At 43.5% G+C, this 13,953-nt stretch overlaps 2 protein-coding genes across 3 annotated transcripts; both read left to right on the forward strand.

Annotated features, from left to right (window-relative positions):
• The first annotated feature begins 625 nt into the window (after window positions 1-625).
• Window positions 626-6,908, forward strand: LOC128752592 (gastrula zinc finger protein XlCGF57.1-like). 2 transcript variants are annotated; one of them, XM_053853976.1, is made up of 4 exons: window positions 627-879; window positions 1,676-1,786; window positions 2,689-2,855; window positions 3,559-6,908. In XM_053853976.1, exons 3-4 carry the CDS (start codon window positions 2,699-2,701, stop codon window positions 4,602-4,604), a joined length of 1,203 nt encoding a protein of 400 aa, XP_053709951.1. In that variant the 5' UTR covers window positions 627-879; window positions 1,676-1,786; window positions 2,689-2,698; the 3' UTR covers window positions 4,605-6,908. The 2 variants fall into 2 exon arrangements, with proteins under 2 accessions (XP_053709943.1, XP_053709951.1); XM_053853968.1 differs by lacking the exon at window positions 1,676-1,786 and having other exon boundaries at window positions 626-879; window positions 3,559-6,904.
• Window positions 6,909-8,454: 1,546 nt separating this feature from the next.
• On the forward strand, window positions 8,455-13,523 carry LOC128752562 (zinc finger protein 501-like). Its single transcript, XM_053853891.1, has 3 exons — window positions 8,455-8,700; window positions 8,886-10,817; window positions 11,447-13,523. Exons 2-3 carry the CDS (start codon window positions 10,700-10,702, stop codon window positions 12,787-12,789), a joined length of 1,461 nt encoding a protein of 486 aa, XP_053709866.1. The 5' UTR covers window positions 8,455-8,700; window positions 8,886-10,699; the 3' UTR covers window positions 12,790-13,523.
• The last annotated feature ends 430 nt before the right edge of the window (window positions 13,524-13,953 follow it).

Genomic DNA, 13,953 nt, shown 5'->3' on the forward strand with positions numbered 1-13,953 from the left:
CTGCTGCAGTTGGCCGACCAGCCTTGCATCGATGTGCTCTCTGGACTCAGTGGAGGAGGTGGGAGACAGGAGGACTGTGGCCAAGCTGTCACCCCTGATGGACCACCTGTCTCACCTCCTCCAGGAGACTCTGACAGCACTGGGCGGCTCCTTCAGTCACCAGCTGATCCACCATCGCTGCACCACGGAGCGATTTCCACGCTTCTTTCTGCTGTCAGGTTGTACAACAGTAAAACCTGAGGGAATCATTGTACATTTTTTCTCACAGTTATTGTTCATTTTATATTTGTTGATGAATTATGGGCATTTATCTATGTATTGACTTGTTTGATAGTTTGTGACTTGACTGTTTTTTGTAGCTTTGTGTTCTCATGTATGGTGGTGCGTTGTTGTTGTCGTGACCTTGGCACAAAAGGACACATCTAACGTGTGATATTCTTTGCTGATGTTCCTGTTTTGCAGCCTGCTGCTTTGTTGCCCATGATGCCCGAAAGATCTGCGGCGGATGGAAGTATGACCAGAAGCATGTTGCGCCTTTGAAACAATGTGCTGGGCTGACGTGTGCACGCACTCTGATTGATACATCATGAAGCTTCAGTGACTGCTCCAGCAGAGGGCGCTATAAAACAGCACGTCTGTGAAACTCGCGTGTGACTGCGCGTCTCAGGTCAGCTGTGATCCAGGAGATGGAGAGCCATCACGATACATGATCTAAGGGTTAACATCTGCAACATTCGGACTTCGGTTGGAAATTTCTTTCGACTTTTATTTTGGCGCAGAATATACAGCGTGAGACATTTTCATGGCATCTCTGCCTCTCGTGTGTCACGCTAATAACAGTCCCCCGGTCAACAACACGGAACAAAACTTGGCTCCAGGGTGAGTCTCTTTGTCCGCGTCCTTCGTCTTCGAGTCCTGGTTTTCCGTTTCACCTAAAGTTGTTTCACAGGCGAGTTTGCGGCTCATTTTTCCCGCCGATTCACCCCACATTTGTTTAAATAGTATCCAGACAAGTCAATTTCAGTCGATGCTTGTAGATGTCTGGTCATTTGTGGCTGTTTCGCTTCGCCTTGAAGCTCGCTGAAGATGCTACACCAGATCCATGTGAAACAGGAGCGAGGCGAGTCCCTTCGCTTTGACTCTCTCGACTCTTCTTCCCTTCTCATTTGCTCACATTCTTTGATGGTCAATATCTGCCAGATTGTTGGGATCTGTTTTATTGCCTCATTGTTGTGAATATCCACAGCGGGAACGTAATCCGATCTTTGCCGAGCATCGTTTCTTTTCAGACTTTAATGTCTTTGAAAGCGCCAGTCGCCAGCCTTCAGTACCGGACTGGCTGCTTTATTGACATCACAGTTCAGTGCGAATGGAGCCGAAGTCGGTGACACAGTATTGATGTAGAAATATGGCCACCAATAGGTCTTGGTGCATAGCTTCACTTTGACAGCGTTTTCTGAACATGGCTTTATTTATTTTTGGATACAAATTTCATAACGTGTAAATGTGCAAAGAAATAAAAAAAAAGTATAGATTGGCTAAATAACAGACGGGTATTTATTAACGGTGGGACTTTAACAAGTTAATTACGATTAATTAATTACAACAAAAAATAATTAAATGTAATTTAACAGTTTGCTTTTTTTTGTAACCTCTGATCCCACTGATGCACAAGACACGTGGCAGCTAGGATGAGAACAACAACAACAAACATGGAGGAATCCTCCCTGGAACAAAGCAAACAGATGCTTTTGTTTTTCACTACACAATGACCAGGGTTTCCAAGGTATTTGAAATTATTACACAATTGAAATTCTTACACAAATGTTTTCAAGACATGAAAATAGCTTCAGTTTAACTCAGGTGATATAAAACCTTGAATATAGCCACCATGGTGATTTATTGTGCTGTTGTCAAACTGACATTTTGTTCTTTAAATGTATTTATGTGTCGATCATTTGATTCAGTAATGTACCAAATTCATTGAAATTGAAAAATGTGGATTCTTGTGGCAAATGTTCTTATACCAATGAACTGCGATTAATTTAGATGAATTAATCACAAATTCTCTAATTAACTGGATACATTTTTGGAATCGAATCCCACCCCTAATATTTATATTAAATAGATAAAAAAAAAAACGTGAAGAATGTTTGGGTCATCTTAACACGCTATAAATGAAGTTCTCTGCTGTGTGAAAGTGAAAATCCTGGCTCTAGATCTTAAAGAACTCATGGCATCTTTTATATTTATTATTTTATTTATTATTATTTTATTATTTATATTTTATATTTATTTTCTCAAACGGATGGATCCATATACACTATATTCCGGGGTCACTCTTTGAACTGTGTTTTTGATGAGAAGGACCCTGTGTTGAGTTCAGAATCCCCAAATGATACACAGCACTTTGTCTCACACTGTGAAATGGTTCTGGGAACAGATGAGTCAATTTTGGGAGTAGCCTTGAATTCAGGCAGATATGATGCCGCCATACTCCCGGTGGTCTGTTGCAGTTGTTTTTGCAATGAGTTACCAAGTCGATGTGAATAAATGTGTCAGTATGATGGCAAATAATCCCATGAAGTCTAATTTGTCTTTGGTGTGAACATTCAGTGAGAGTTGAGTCCTGATTCAGGCAACATGCTTCGGGTGGTGGGTTGAGTGTTCTCTCTGTAAACTTTTCAGGGGGATCAAAATGTCCAGACTGGAACATTTGAAAGATTCCTTCAAGCAGCGGCTGATAGCTGCTGCCGACGATCATCTGCTGCCGAGTCTTCACGACATATTCATCGGGTATAAACGTGAGACGGAACGAAGGAGACTCCTGCTGGAGAAGGTGACAGAGGGAGCAGGTACACACACACACACACACACACACACACACACACACACACACACACACTGATGATTAGATTAGATTTGTGGGGAAATTCACAATGTCACGTTTTCATTTTCACTTGCCGAGGTTGAGAGACAGTTATCCTGGACTCTCACCAAATCGTCGTCGTTTTCGTTTCACTCGGTGTATCCGATACTTTTTGAAGCCAGGTCCCGGAGTGGATACATGTGACAATGCCGGATACGTGTCTCTGGTATACGATACTTTCTGAAAACTGACATGTCACTGCCCCGCCTCGCTCACGACCCAGAAGGCTTCGACAGTCACCCCACAACAACGACGACGACGACTACGGTGTTGCACTCTATCTGCGGCATCTGTTGTACTTGCTGGAACTTTTATCTGAGCACATGATCAACTAGCACTAGTACGGGTGAGACAATGTGCGGCTCCGTGTCGACAGAGTCTCAGTCCACTGAGGAAGTGTGAACCACTGACTCGGGGCAGATGCGTCGACGTCTCTGGTTCCTCTGCCAACAGATGTTTCACAACTGCTGACACGTAAAAAATAGCAAGAACAAAGCCTGCACCAAAACACATTTTGAAAATTGGTTTACTGATCCACCCAGCAGAAATATTACTGGACAACACCAGCAAGAGTTCATGAATAATTGGATTGTTCAGTGACTCAAGTGTGTGTGTGTGTGTCCCTGCAGGTGTCCAGCAGCTGCTGGTGATTAAGAATGAAGATATTACGAAGCAGCAGAGGTGCAGCTTTAGTCTGGATCAGGAGGGACCATCACCTCTTCTCGCTAATGAAGCAAAAGAAGTTGAGAGTGAAATCAAAGAAGAAGCGGAAGATGCAACCCAGGTCTCCATCACCGTTGTGAAGAGTGAGTTTGATGAACTGGCATCCAGCAGTTCAACTCACAAACAAATTCAAACAGAGTCTCATGGAGACGAGTGTGGAGGACTATTTCTAGCCAGCGACTGGGTTCACCACCAGAGGTTGCTGTGTTCTGAATCTGGCACTGATGACAGCGAAGACTGGGGGGAGAACAGTTGCACTCAGTCTGGTTCAAATTCTGTGGAGAATCCCGCAGTTCATGTCAATGAAAAGAAAGATGATCTTAAATCACTGATCTGCTCTAAATGTGGGGAGAAAATGTGTACAGATACTCGAGGCAATACTCACAGCTGTGGTCAATGCAAAACCTGGACTTGTGAAAAACCTGTTAGCTGCCCTCAGTGTGGTAAATGCTTTGCACATAAAGGCAATCTGAAACGACACATGGTTATTCACACGGGAGAAAAACCTTTTAGATGCTCTCGGTGTGATAAATGTTTTACTCAGAAAAGCAACCTCATGAGCCACATTAGAATTCACACTGAAGAAAAACCCTTCAGCTGCTCTCATTGTGGTAAATGTTTTACACTGAAATGCAGCTTGAAGATTCACATGAGACGACACACTGGAGAAAGACCTTTCAGCTGCTCTCAGTGTGCTAAATGTTTCAAAGACTGCGCAAACCTGAAGGCACACATGAGAATTCACACAGGAGAAAGTCCCTTTGTCTGCCCTCACTGTGGTAAATGTTTTACTCAGAAGTGCAACTTGAAGATTCACATGAGACTACACACTGGAGAAAACCCCTTCCGGTGCTCTCTGTGTCTCAAGTGTTTTAAACATAGCAGTAGCCTCAAGAAACACATGGTAACTCATGCAGAAGTCCAAAGTCTGTCTTCCGCTCACAGCGTGTAAAGGTTATGTCTTCAGTGAATATCAGCAGTAATTGTGGATAGTGGCTGTCATGTCTTTAGTGACAAGATTACTCAGATTAATCCTGCCGAGACTTTAAAAAATATTTATAAGAAAATATTTAATGGAACCCATGGTGGTGAGATGCCTCGCTCCTCACGCTTCATGTTGCAGTGTTCTGTTCCTTTGAGATTCTTCACACCTCTGCCTTGCTCAGCGTTTTCACTTCACCCACACAAGGGCAGCAAATACCGGAAGAGGCTTTGTTCATGCGAATGCGTCATCAGCAATGCGACGGCACAGTTCATGATCAAAACACACCTTGTTGTCGTGAGTGACGGACATCTGAGATCTGCTCCTCTTTATCTATGTACATCTTTCTACTAAGAAGTCATCAACATGACCAGCTTCTATACTTGTCAAACTTCCGTAGCCCGCCAGTAAAGAGTCTGATCTCGCTGTCTGGGTGGACAATATCATTCAAAAACAACTTCACAAACTGCTGAAACTACGGTACATCCTGCTTGGATTTACCCCCCAACTCACTGGATGGATGAGCTTCATTCTTCTCACCTTTTTTTCTTTTCAAAAGATGCCTTTAAGCTTTCTTTAGATTTCCAATGCATTTTGTCATGCTTTTCTGCAATATTCTGCAATAAATTATATAATGCTGTCGAGCTGTGATCCCTTTTCCCTCATAAGTCAATGGTTTGATAATGTCCTCGAGTATGGGCAGCATCGCTTGTAAAGCTTCAGAAATGGTAGGGTTTGATCCACATTGTGGAGATGGAGGGAGGGGCTGATGAGTGGGTTTGTTTACTGAGGAGATTCAAAGACAGCTCATCCTCCACCCTGAATCACCAACAATGACCGAAGGCTGTCACAGAGACAGCAGTAGGGTGACAACCGTGGCACAAAAGGCTTTGTATATTCTGATCAGGGACTGGTGAAACAGACTGTTAACACAGAGTTCTATTCTGAATTCACAGTTGTCTTCTTGGTCTGCATTCAGATTGTTCTGTACATCTTTACTGTCTGTTGTTTGTCTCGCAGGTGTAGTCAACTTTTTGGACATTAACTCATCTATGATGTTACCGGAATCCTCACATTTACCCATTCCAGTAGAGCTTTCAACTGCTGGCTGGACTCCGAAATGGACTGCTCCGCAAAGAGAACTTGCGGACCCTCCTAGACATTCAAAGAGCATTTTGTGTCGGCTGACGACTGCTGTTTTCCTGGGAAGGAAAGGGGAACAAATCTCTGATCACTGTAAAAAATGAGAAGCAAAACCTCCAAAAGGAGAATGTAATTTTACATAGCCAACATGCCCGTGCTGAGAATTTGGTCAGTCATAGACAGACAGACAGACAGATATACTGAACTGCAACATGCACGGCTGAGTCTCACCATATCGCCCACCGCGAGTAAAATGCCGTCTGTATGTTTCTTAAATGCTCCAATCCACTCTTCACCACCTGCGGTCAAACATGGCGATCTATTAGTTTCCACGGTCGGATCTTTCACTTCCCACGTACGGTACTGCAATACTTCCTGATTGTTGATAGCTTGTGCATCGGTCTGGAGCTCGTCTGCGCGCTCCCGTCTCTGACCTGATCTGGGCTGCGTTGCAGGGGCCGCTGCTCCATCTCCTAACACTGAAGCCAGTGCGATGGCCGCTAGCATCATATCATAAACACGCATTCGCATCTCCTCATTCCCTTCTATCAACTTTCTCAACTCCCTCTTTGTCAACCATGGAGCTGATTTCACCTCATCTTTCAACTTTTCTTTTTTCACAACTCTCCTTTCCTTCTACTGTAAATTCTCAGACTAATGTTCCACAGTGCATCTCTGCCTCAGAAACTCATTCTCCTTCTTTAACATCTTTATTGAAACTTTTTCTGTGCTTCTCTTTTCTCTCCTTATCAACTGCTGCCAAAACTTGTCTCGAATTCCACCAACAGGTCATCCATCTTTCTCTGACTCTTCTTACGATCCTTGTTGCATCCATGTAAAGTACACACATCTTACTCCTGTTCACTGAGCAACACATTCATTTCTCCTTCATTAGTTTACTTTTTTTTCACTTTTTTTTAAATCACAAAACGCATCCCTGACCTTGTGTGAACACTGAGCGTCAAACTCAGATAAAACTCTTGACGCTGTTTCAGGGGTTCCCAGCAACATTGCAGAATGACTACCAAAAACCCACAAGTTAAAATCTGAAAGAATGTATTCCCTGACAGAGCTGTGGGTCCACAACTACACCTGACTCAGCCTCAGCTCCAGTGGTGTAGAGTGACCAAGACTATCTCTGGCCCTGACCCTTTTATGACACATTTCAGTTCATCTTGAGGTGTAGTCTCCACTGATTGGTCCTGGTCTCTTGGGGTCCCGGTTGCCATGGTGCCAAATTCCTGATCCTGTGCTGACACCTCTGGGTTTGGAGCGACGTTGGTGAATCCTCTTGTTGTTGCCCATTTTCTGGCCTGTTTTGGGTGAGAAGCTGTGAGCAGATGATCCGGTCCTCTCCTCTGATAGTGTTGCTTCTGCTGGTGGACCGGCTCGTCCCATCTCTGCCTGGCTCCATCATTCCTCCGCCTCACCCGTATCGCTGTCCCAGAGGTTCATTATCTTCCACATTCCTTCACTGGGCTGTTTGGACCGGTTCTGATCCAAACAGCCACACCCAAAGTTGGATGTGTATATTATAGTGACGTGTCCGCTGTGTTGAGTACATGAACAGCGCACCGAGAAATGCTCCAATGACATAGCTGATGACATTGCTGAAGACAGTAGAAGCCTTTAACTGGCTGTACCACTTGACCGGTTCAGGAAGTGGGTCGAGCAGTTCAATTCCAGATTTAAGTGGCGCGAAACGCTATGGAAGTTCCCTGTTTTGTCACATTTTGTGAGCAGCTGTGTATCCATTATTGATTACTGTGGTCATGGAACCATCAAGAAAGAGAAGGTTTTCACCGGTTTGGGAAGACTTCGATCTCATCTCTGCCAACAAGATCAATACGATGGAGATATAGCAGGGCAGATTCTGTCAAAGAATAGAAACAGGCTCAGTCCAAAAACAGTTGAAAAATATATATTTTTGAATAAAAATTATTTAAATTAAATTTTGCTGTGTGTGTGTTTGCATCTTATCCATGTCTTCTCAAACCCCATCACAGCATTTCCCCCCATCTATGTCTTATATTGTTGATGACAATCCTACTGAAAGCTTTGGGCAACACAAGTTCATGCTTGCAGAATCTTATATTTAATGTCCACTTGCGCATATGAACATCATGTGTCGAACCAATTCCTCTAAATGCCTCAGTACGACAAGAAGCTTCATCTCGCCATCACTACAATGCCTTTTTATTAATTAATTTCAATAAAGTGTTAACCTTAAAAGTTTGGTGAGAACTTTTGCTGGTGACCGTGATACATTATTTCCCTATTTTCACAACAGTGCTGCCATCCACCTTAAATCTCCGTTCACATAAAATAGTACGACAAATGAAGTCATACTTAAGTCATTTATTTCACACATCCTTTCAGTCGTGGTATGAACATTTGTTTTACTGTAATCCTAAATTAACATTCAAATTACCCAGATACTACAACACTGTTTTATTCTTTTACCGGCATTAAAGAGTTTACTATCCACAGTCTTTTGCGTCACAGTTCACCAGGACGCTACATTATGATCAACATGCAGCATGAAACTGTCAAAGAAGGCTCCATTAATAGATTATTGTTTAAATACTTTTGTGTCTTTCAAGAAAGTTTAAATTGTAACTGACTCGTTGGAGCCGTCAGGGGGCGCCAGTGAGCCTTTGTCTCGGGAACACATCCGGGTGTTTGACCTCGAGTGAGTCTCTTTGTCTGCGTCCCTTGGCTTCATTGGTTTTCAGCCGTTGCAAAAGTTGTTTTATCGGGCAGTTAGTGGATCATTGTTCCTCGGATTCACTAGACATTCGTCTAAGTTCTATCCAGAAAACTCCGTGTCTGTCGATGCGTGTTGATATCCGCTCATCTTGTGGCTCTTTAGCCTGAAGCTAACTGAAGAAGCCAAGGAAGCTGCGTCTGTATCCGGAGCGAGGTGAGCGCCTGTGTTTTGACCGGTCTCTTCTCTGGTTTGGTTTTTAGATTAGACTCCCCTTGTCCTTCACATTCTTTGATTGATACTATATGTTGTTGTGTTGTCTTATTCGTCTGTCTGATCTCGGTTTATTCACCATTAAGACGCCAGAATGACTTCCAGCTTGTGTTGTGTCTGAATAATAGTGATGGGTAGATGAGGCATCCTGTACCGTTTCGACACAGTGACACACTGTATTGACACTGTGTTGACACTGTGTTGCTGACTGAAGAAGCCAAGGAAGCTGCGTCTGTATCCGGAGCGAGGTGAGCGCCTCTTTGTTTTGACCAGTCTGATCTCAGTTGATTTACCAACATGACACCAGATTGACTTCCAGCTTGTGTTATGTCTGAATAATATCTGAATGTGGGCTTTTACGTCTATTATCAACCTGTCATACGTGTTATAAACAGTGCTTTAATACGAAGTATTTTCAGTTCGTACATGGATCGTTGTGTGCAGAATCGTCTGTTCCTTCCTTCCTGTCTTGACCAGCAGTGGTCAGAAGATATCAAAACATACTAACAGGATGGCTTCACGTCCAGACATTTGAAGCGCTTGTAACTAAAAATGTAGAACAAGTTGAAGTTTGAAAAACGACTGCTTTGGTCAAATGCAGTTTTCACGTTTCAGGACTGCAGAGATAAGACTTTATTCATCTCACCAAGGAGAAGTTCACTGTTACAGGAGCTCTTAGAGCCACAGTGGGTGTAAAGGTTACGATAAGGTGCAGAAATAAGAAGGTAGTGAGTGAAAACATAACATACAAAATGTACAAATCTACAATAGTTTAGTGCAATGTGGGGTGGTATGTACATGTCACAGTATCAGATGAGGTGTATATGGTGATGGTTGCTGGTTACAGGTGGTCAGCAGGTCCAGAGGTCATTGCACGTGGTGTTAACTACACAGCAGAGTTGTACAGTCTGATGAACTACAAACATGGGCGGATGAGTCGTTCCTTTGCGTCCCATCTGGTCCCAATCACCAAAGCATTTAAAGCAGCTTAAATGAGGCAGTTTGTTTATAGAAAATGGAACTGACACACATGACGATGGAAATGTAGCGGTTCAGGTGGTGAACTGCGGTCACATCGCACACAGTGCTGCCGTCAGATGTGAGTTGTTGCTGCATTTTAATGCGTGATTTAGTGTGATGGCAAGACTCCCAACTGAGACGCTGAATCATGAGTGCTGTCACTCTGGATGAGTGAAGATGCTTTCTTCACTTTGGTTGTCCTTATTCACTGTGAAGTTCAGTTGTATTCATCCAATAGGAGTTTGTTGGTGTTTCAGTACGTATCAAAGTTCCTGTACTCACGCCAATGACAGCAGCTCCAGAGTTGACATGCAGAGATTCTCACGTCAAAGTTCAGAATGAGCAGGGTTTCTGCTCCATGTGAATGATAGTGGTGCACTGCCAGGGCTCATATGAGGGCTGCCACACTGAGAGTCTTATTTGTTGTTCCTCTGTCTCAGCTTCAAAAAGTCCAGGCAGAAGCCCTGAGGACTCGCGGATCCCATGATCCTTTGCGAAACACATGAACGTGCTTCGTGATGTCAAGCATCAACGGTTTAACATCTAAATCACTCTGAAATGGAAGAACGTGCTTCTTTTACACCATCAGTTCAGGTGCTGTGTCGTCCTGCAACACTGTAGAGAACTCTTCAGCCATGGTGCCATAGCTGCTCCCCTGTAATGACTATACTGAGTGATCAACCGACAGCTGTCTGTCACATCGACTCTGCACACAATCATCCGTTTGCAAAAGCTACATATTAAATTGTGGTGTCATGTTGAAAAGGAAAAGGTACATCAACTACAAAATCTACTTATTTTCTGCAGTTTGGAACTTAAATATTCCAATTTAACGATATGCAAGTCATATTAAATGTGATTTGGGTTTGGTGTGAACATACAGTGACTTCAGTTTTGATGCATGTAACATGCTTCTGCTTTTATGTTTTTGTTGAGTGTTGTTGTCTGTAAAATCTTCAGGTGGATTACAATGTCCAGACTGAAGAGATGGAAAGTGTCCTACAACAGAATCATGTTGGAGACTGGAGACAGCAGACCAGGTACAGGGACACCACACGTCAGACATTTTGGGCGTCTGGTGCCTAAGCTGGAAAAAAGGGCACCCATCACAAAAGTGACCTGTTTTTGCTGGGTTGGTTCAACACAGAAAAACTCCAGCCTCCATCAAAATCCATCATGTGTCTTCGCGGTTACAAAGTGGTCCAAGCATATCCATGTGGTTTATCACCAATCAATAAAGTAAAAAGTTTGTAACCAATACCTGGACCCTCAAGTTTCAATCTCAGTTGTGAGATTGTCAGATTTGCTAAGGGCTTGGACGATGATGGCTGTGGTGCAAGACTAGTTCCATCCATCCACCCATCCATCCATCCATCCATCCATCCATCCTAATCCGTTGCCGGGTCACAGGGGCCTCAAAAGGCTGTGCTAAACTCTCCTGGGTAACATCCAGCAGCTCCGGCCGGAGGATCCCCAGACGCTCCCAGGCCAGTGAAGTGATATCATCCCTCCACCTGCTCCTTGTATGTTGAGATCGTGTGTTGCTCAGAGTGACTTCAGGATTATTGTCAAGATACACGTGTTGCCTTCTTGAGCTGATGGAACTTAAATATAATACTGAGAACTGCATTTCACTCTGTTGGCTTTTTCTGTGTGTGTGTCCCTGCAGATCTCCAACAGCAGCTGATGGTCAAAGGAGAAGATACTTCAGAACAGCAGGAGTGCAGCTCCAGTATGAGTCAAGAGGGACAAGAACATCCTCTCATTAAAGAAGAAAAAGAAGAGATCCAGACCTTCCTCATTGATGTGAAGAGTGAATATGATGAGGCTGGAACCAGCAGCTTTGATCAACAACTGAAAACAGAAGAGGAAGAAATTGAGAGTCAAGTCAACAGAACCAGACTCTCCCCCCTGTCTCTTGTGAAGAGTGAGGATGATGAACTTGGAATCAGCAGCTTGACACAACAAGTGAAAACAGAAGCTGATGGAGACAAGTGTGGAGGACCAAACCCAGCCAGCGACTTGGACACATCTCTTCATGCTGACCAGCAGAGGTCGCTGTGCTCTGAATCTGACACTGATGACAGTGAAGACTGGGGAGAAACCAGTAACAATCATTCTGCTTCAAACTCTGTTGAGGATCCAAACATTTGTGGACAAAAAGGAGAAAACGATCAATTTAAGTGCTCACATTGCGGTAAATGTTTCACTCTTTCTGTTACCCTCACGCGGCACATGAGAAAACACACCGGACAAAAACTTTCTTGGTGCTCTCTGTGTGGTAAATCTTTTACTACAAACACTATATTGGGCAATCACATGAGAATCCACACAGGAGAGAAACCTTTCAGCTGCACTCACTGTGGTAAATGTTTCAGATTTACAGTCGATCTGAAACGCCACGCAAGAATTCACACAGGAGAAAAACCTTATAGCTGCACTCACTGCGGTAAATGTTTTGCTCAGCAAAGTACTTTGACAAAACACATGAGAATTCACACCGGAGAAAAACCTAATGGCTGCACTCAGTGTGGTAAATGTTTCAGAAGTACGACCGAGCTGAAAGAACACATGAGAATTCACACAGGCGAAAAACCTTATAGCTGCACTCACTGTGGTAAATGTTTTTCTCATCAAAGTAGTTTGACAAGTCACTTAAGAATTCACACAGGAGACAAACCAAATGTCTGCACTCAGTGTCCTAAACGTTTTATGAAGAAAAGTTTGCTGGATATTCACATGAGAGTTCACACTGGAGAAAGACCTTATATCTGCTCTGAGTGTGGAAGTTCTTTTAAAGCACGTGGGACCCTGAAGTTACACATGAGAAAACACACGGGAGATAAACTTTCGAGGTGCTCTCTGTGTGGTAAATCTTATACGACAAAAAGTAAATTGGCCGCTCACATGAAAATTCACACTGGAGTAAAACCTTTCAACTGCACTCACTGTGATAAACGTTTCACATTTGCAGCCGATCTGAAACGACACATGAGAATTCACACAGAATAAAAACCTTTCAGCTGCACTCACTGTGGTAAATGTTTTGATCAGAGAGGTGTGTTGAATATTCACTTGAGAGTCCACACTGGAGAAAAACCTTACACCTGCTCTGATTGTGGTCGCTCTTTTCGAGACAGTGGGACCCTGAAGTCACAGATCATAATTCACACTGGAGAAAAACCATATCTCTGCTCCCTTTGTGGGAAATATTTTACATGGAGAAAGAACTATATGGCCCACATGAGGGTCTTTCATGAGATCTCCCTTCATGGAGAAGTGAAGTCTTAAGCCTTTGGATGCCAGAGGTTGCCACATCACATATCACTATTTGAGAAGCTGTATCATGACTGTCAGAAATGAGGGTATACTATAAATGAGAAGTTCGCGTCACCCAAAGTTGGATGTGTATGTTCTCACAACGACAGTGATCATGGTGCATCCACTGTTATTCATCATTATCTACAAGCATCGACTGAAATTGAGTTGCTTGGATCCAATTTCAACAAATATGAGGTGAATTGGCAGAAAAATGAGCTGCTAACTCGCCTGTTAAACTACTTTTAAGAGAAACAGAAAACCAGGAATAAAAGATGAAGGACGCAGACAGAGAGACTCAACCTGTTGCGAAGTTTTGTTCCGTGTTGTTGACCGGTGGACTGTTATTAGTGTGACACAGGAGAGGCAGAGATGCCATGAAAATGTCTCACGCTGTATATTCTGCGCCAAAATAAAAGTTGAAAGTAATTCCCAACTGAAGTCTGAGATGAAATGTTGCAGATCTTTGTCCATATATCATGTATCGTGATGACTCTTCCTGGATCACATATGACCTGTGACGTATACTCAGAAGCTTGCTTTATAGCGCTCTCTGCTGGAGGAATGAGTGCTGTCTTTGTGCACACGTCAGTCCAGCACATTGTTTCAAAGCAGCAAAATGACTTCAGTCCTGCTGGTCATATTTCCATCCGCCACAGATCTTTAGGGCATCATGGGCAACAGTGGCAGTGTCAAAGAGGAGGACGAGTTTCCACATCATGCTCATAAACCCAATTCTTTCATTGAGGTTTTCATTGGGTCCTGGAGACATACAGGTCCTGAAGAGGTGGCAGCCTGCAACCCATCACCTTCTGAGCATGTTGGAAATACACCTCCCGTGTACCTCCGCGTGTTTGT

The sequence above is a fragment of the Synchiropus splendidus genome, chromosome 1, assembly GCF_027744825.2.
Source record: "Synchiropus splendidus isolate RoL2022-P1 chromosome 1, RoL_Sspl_1.0, whole genome shotgun sequence".
NCBI classification, from domain to species: Eukaryota; Metazoa; Chordata; class Actinopteri; order Syngnathiformes; family Callionymidae; genus Synchiropus; species Synchiropus splendidus.

Excerpts from the sequence above, each read along its gene's own strand:
- LOC128752592 (XM_053853968.1), top strand. The coding sequence starts at position 803 with ATGGCATCTCTGCCTCTCGTGTGTCACGCTAATAACAGTCCCCCGGTC. Across the intron at positions 880-2,688 it reads GAACAAAACTTGGCTCCAGG|GGGGATCAAAATGTCCAGAC; the intron begins GTGAGTCTCTTT and ends TAAACTTTTCAG. Across the intron at positions 2,856-3,558 it reads GAAGGTGACAGAGGGAGCAG|GTGTCCAGCAGCTGCTGGTG; the intron begins GTACACACACAC and ends GTGTCCCTGCAG.
- LOC128752562 (XM_053853891.1), top strand. The coding sequence starts at position 10,700 with ATGTTTTTGTTGAGTGTTGTTGTCTGTAAAATCTTCAGGTGGATTACA. Across the intron at positions 10,818-11,446 it reads GACTGGAGACAGCAGACCAG|ATCTCCAACAGCAGCTGATG; the intron begins GTACAGGGACAC and ends GTGTCCCTGCAG.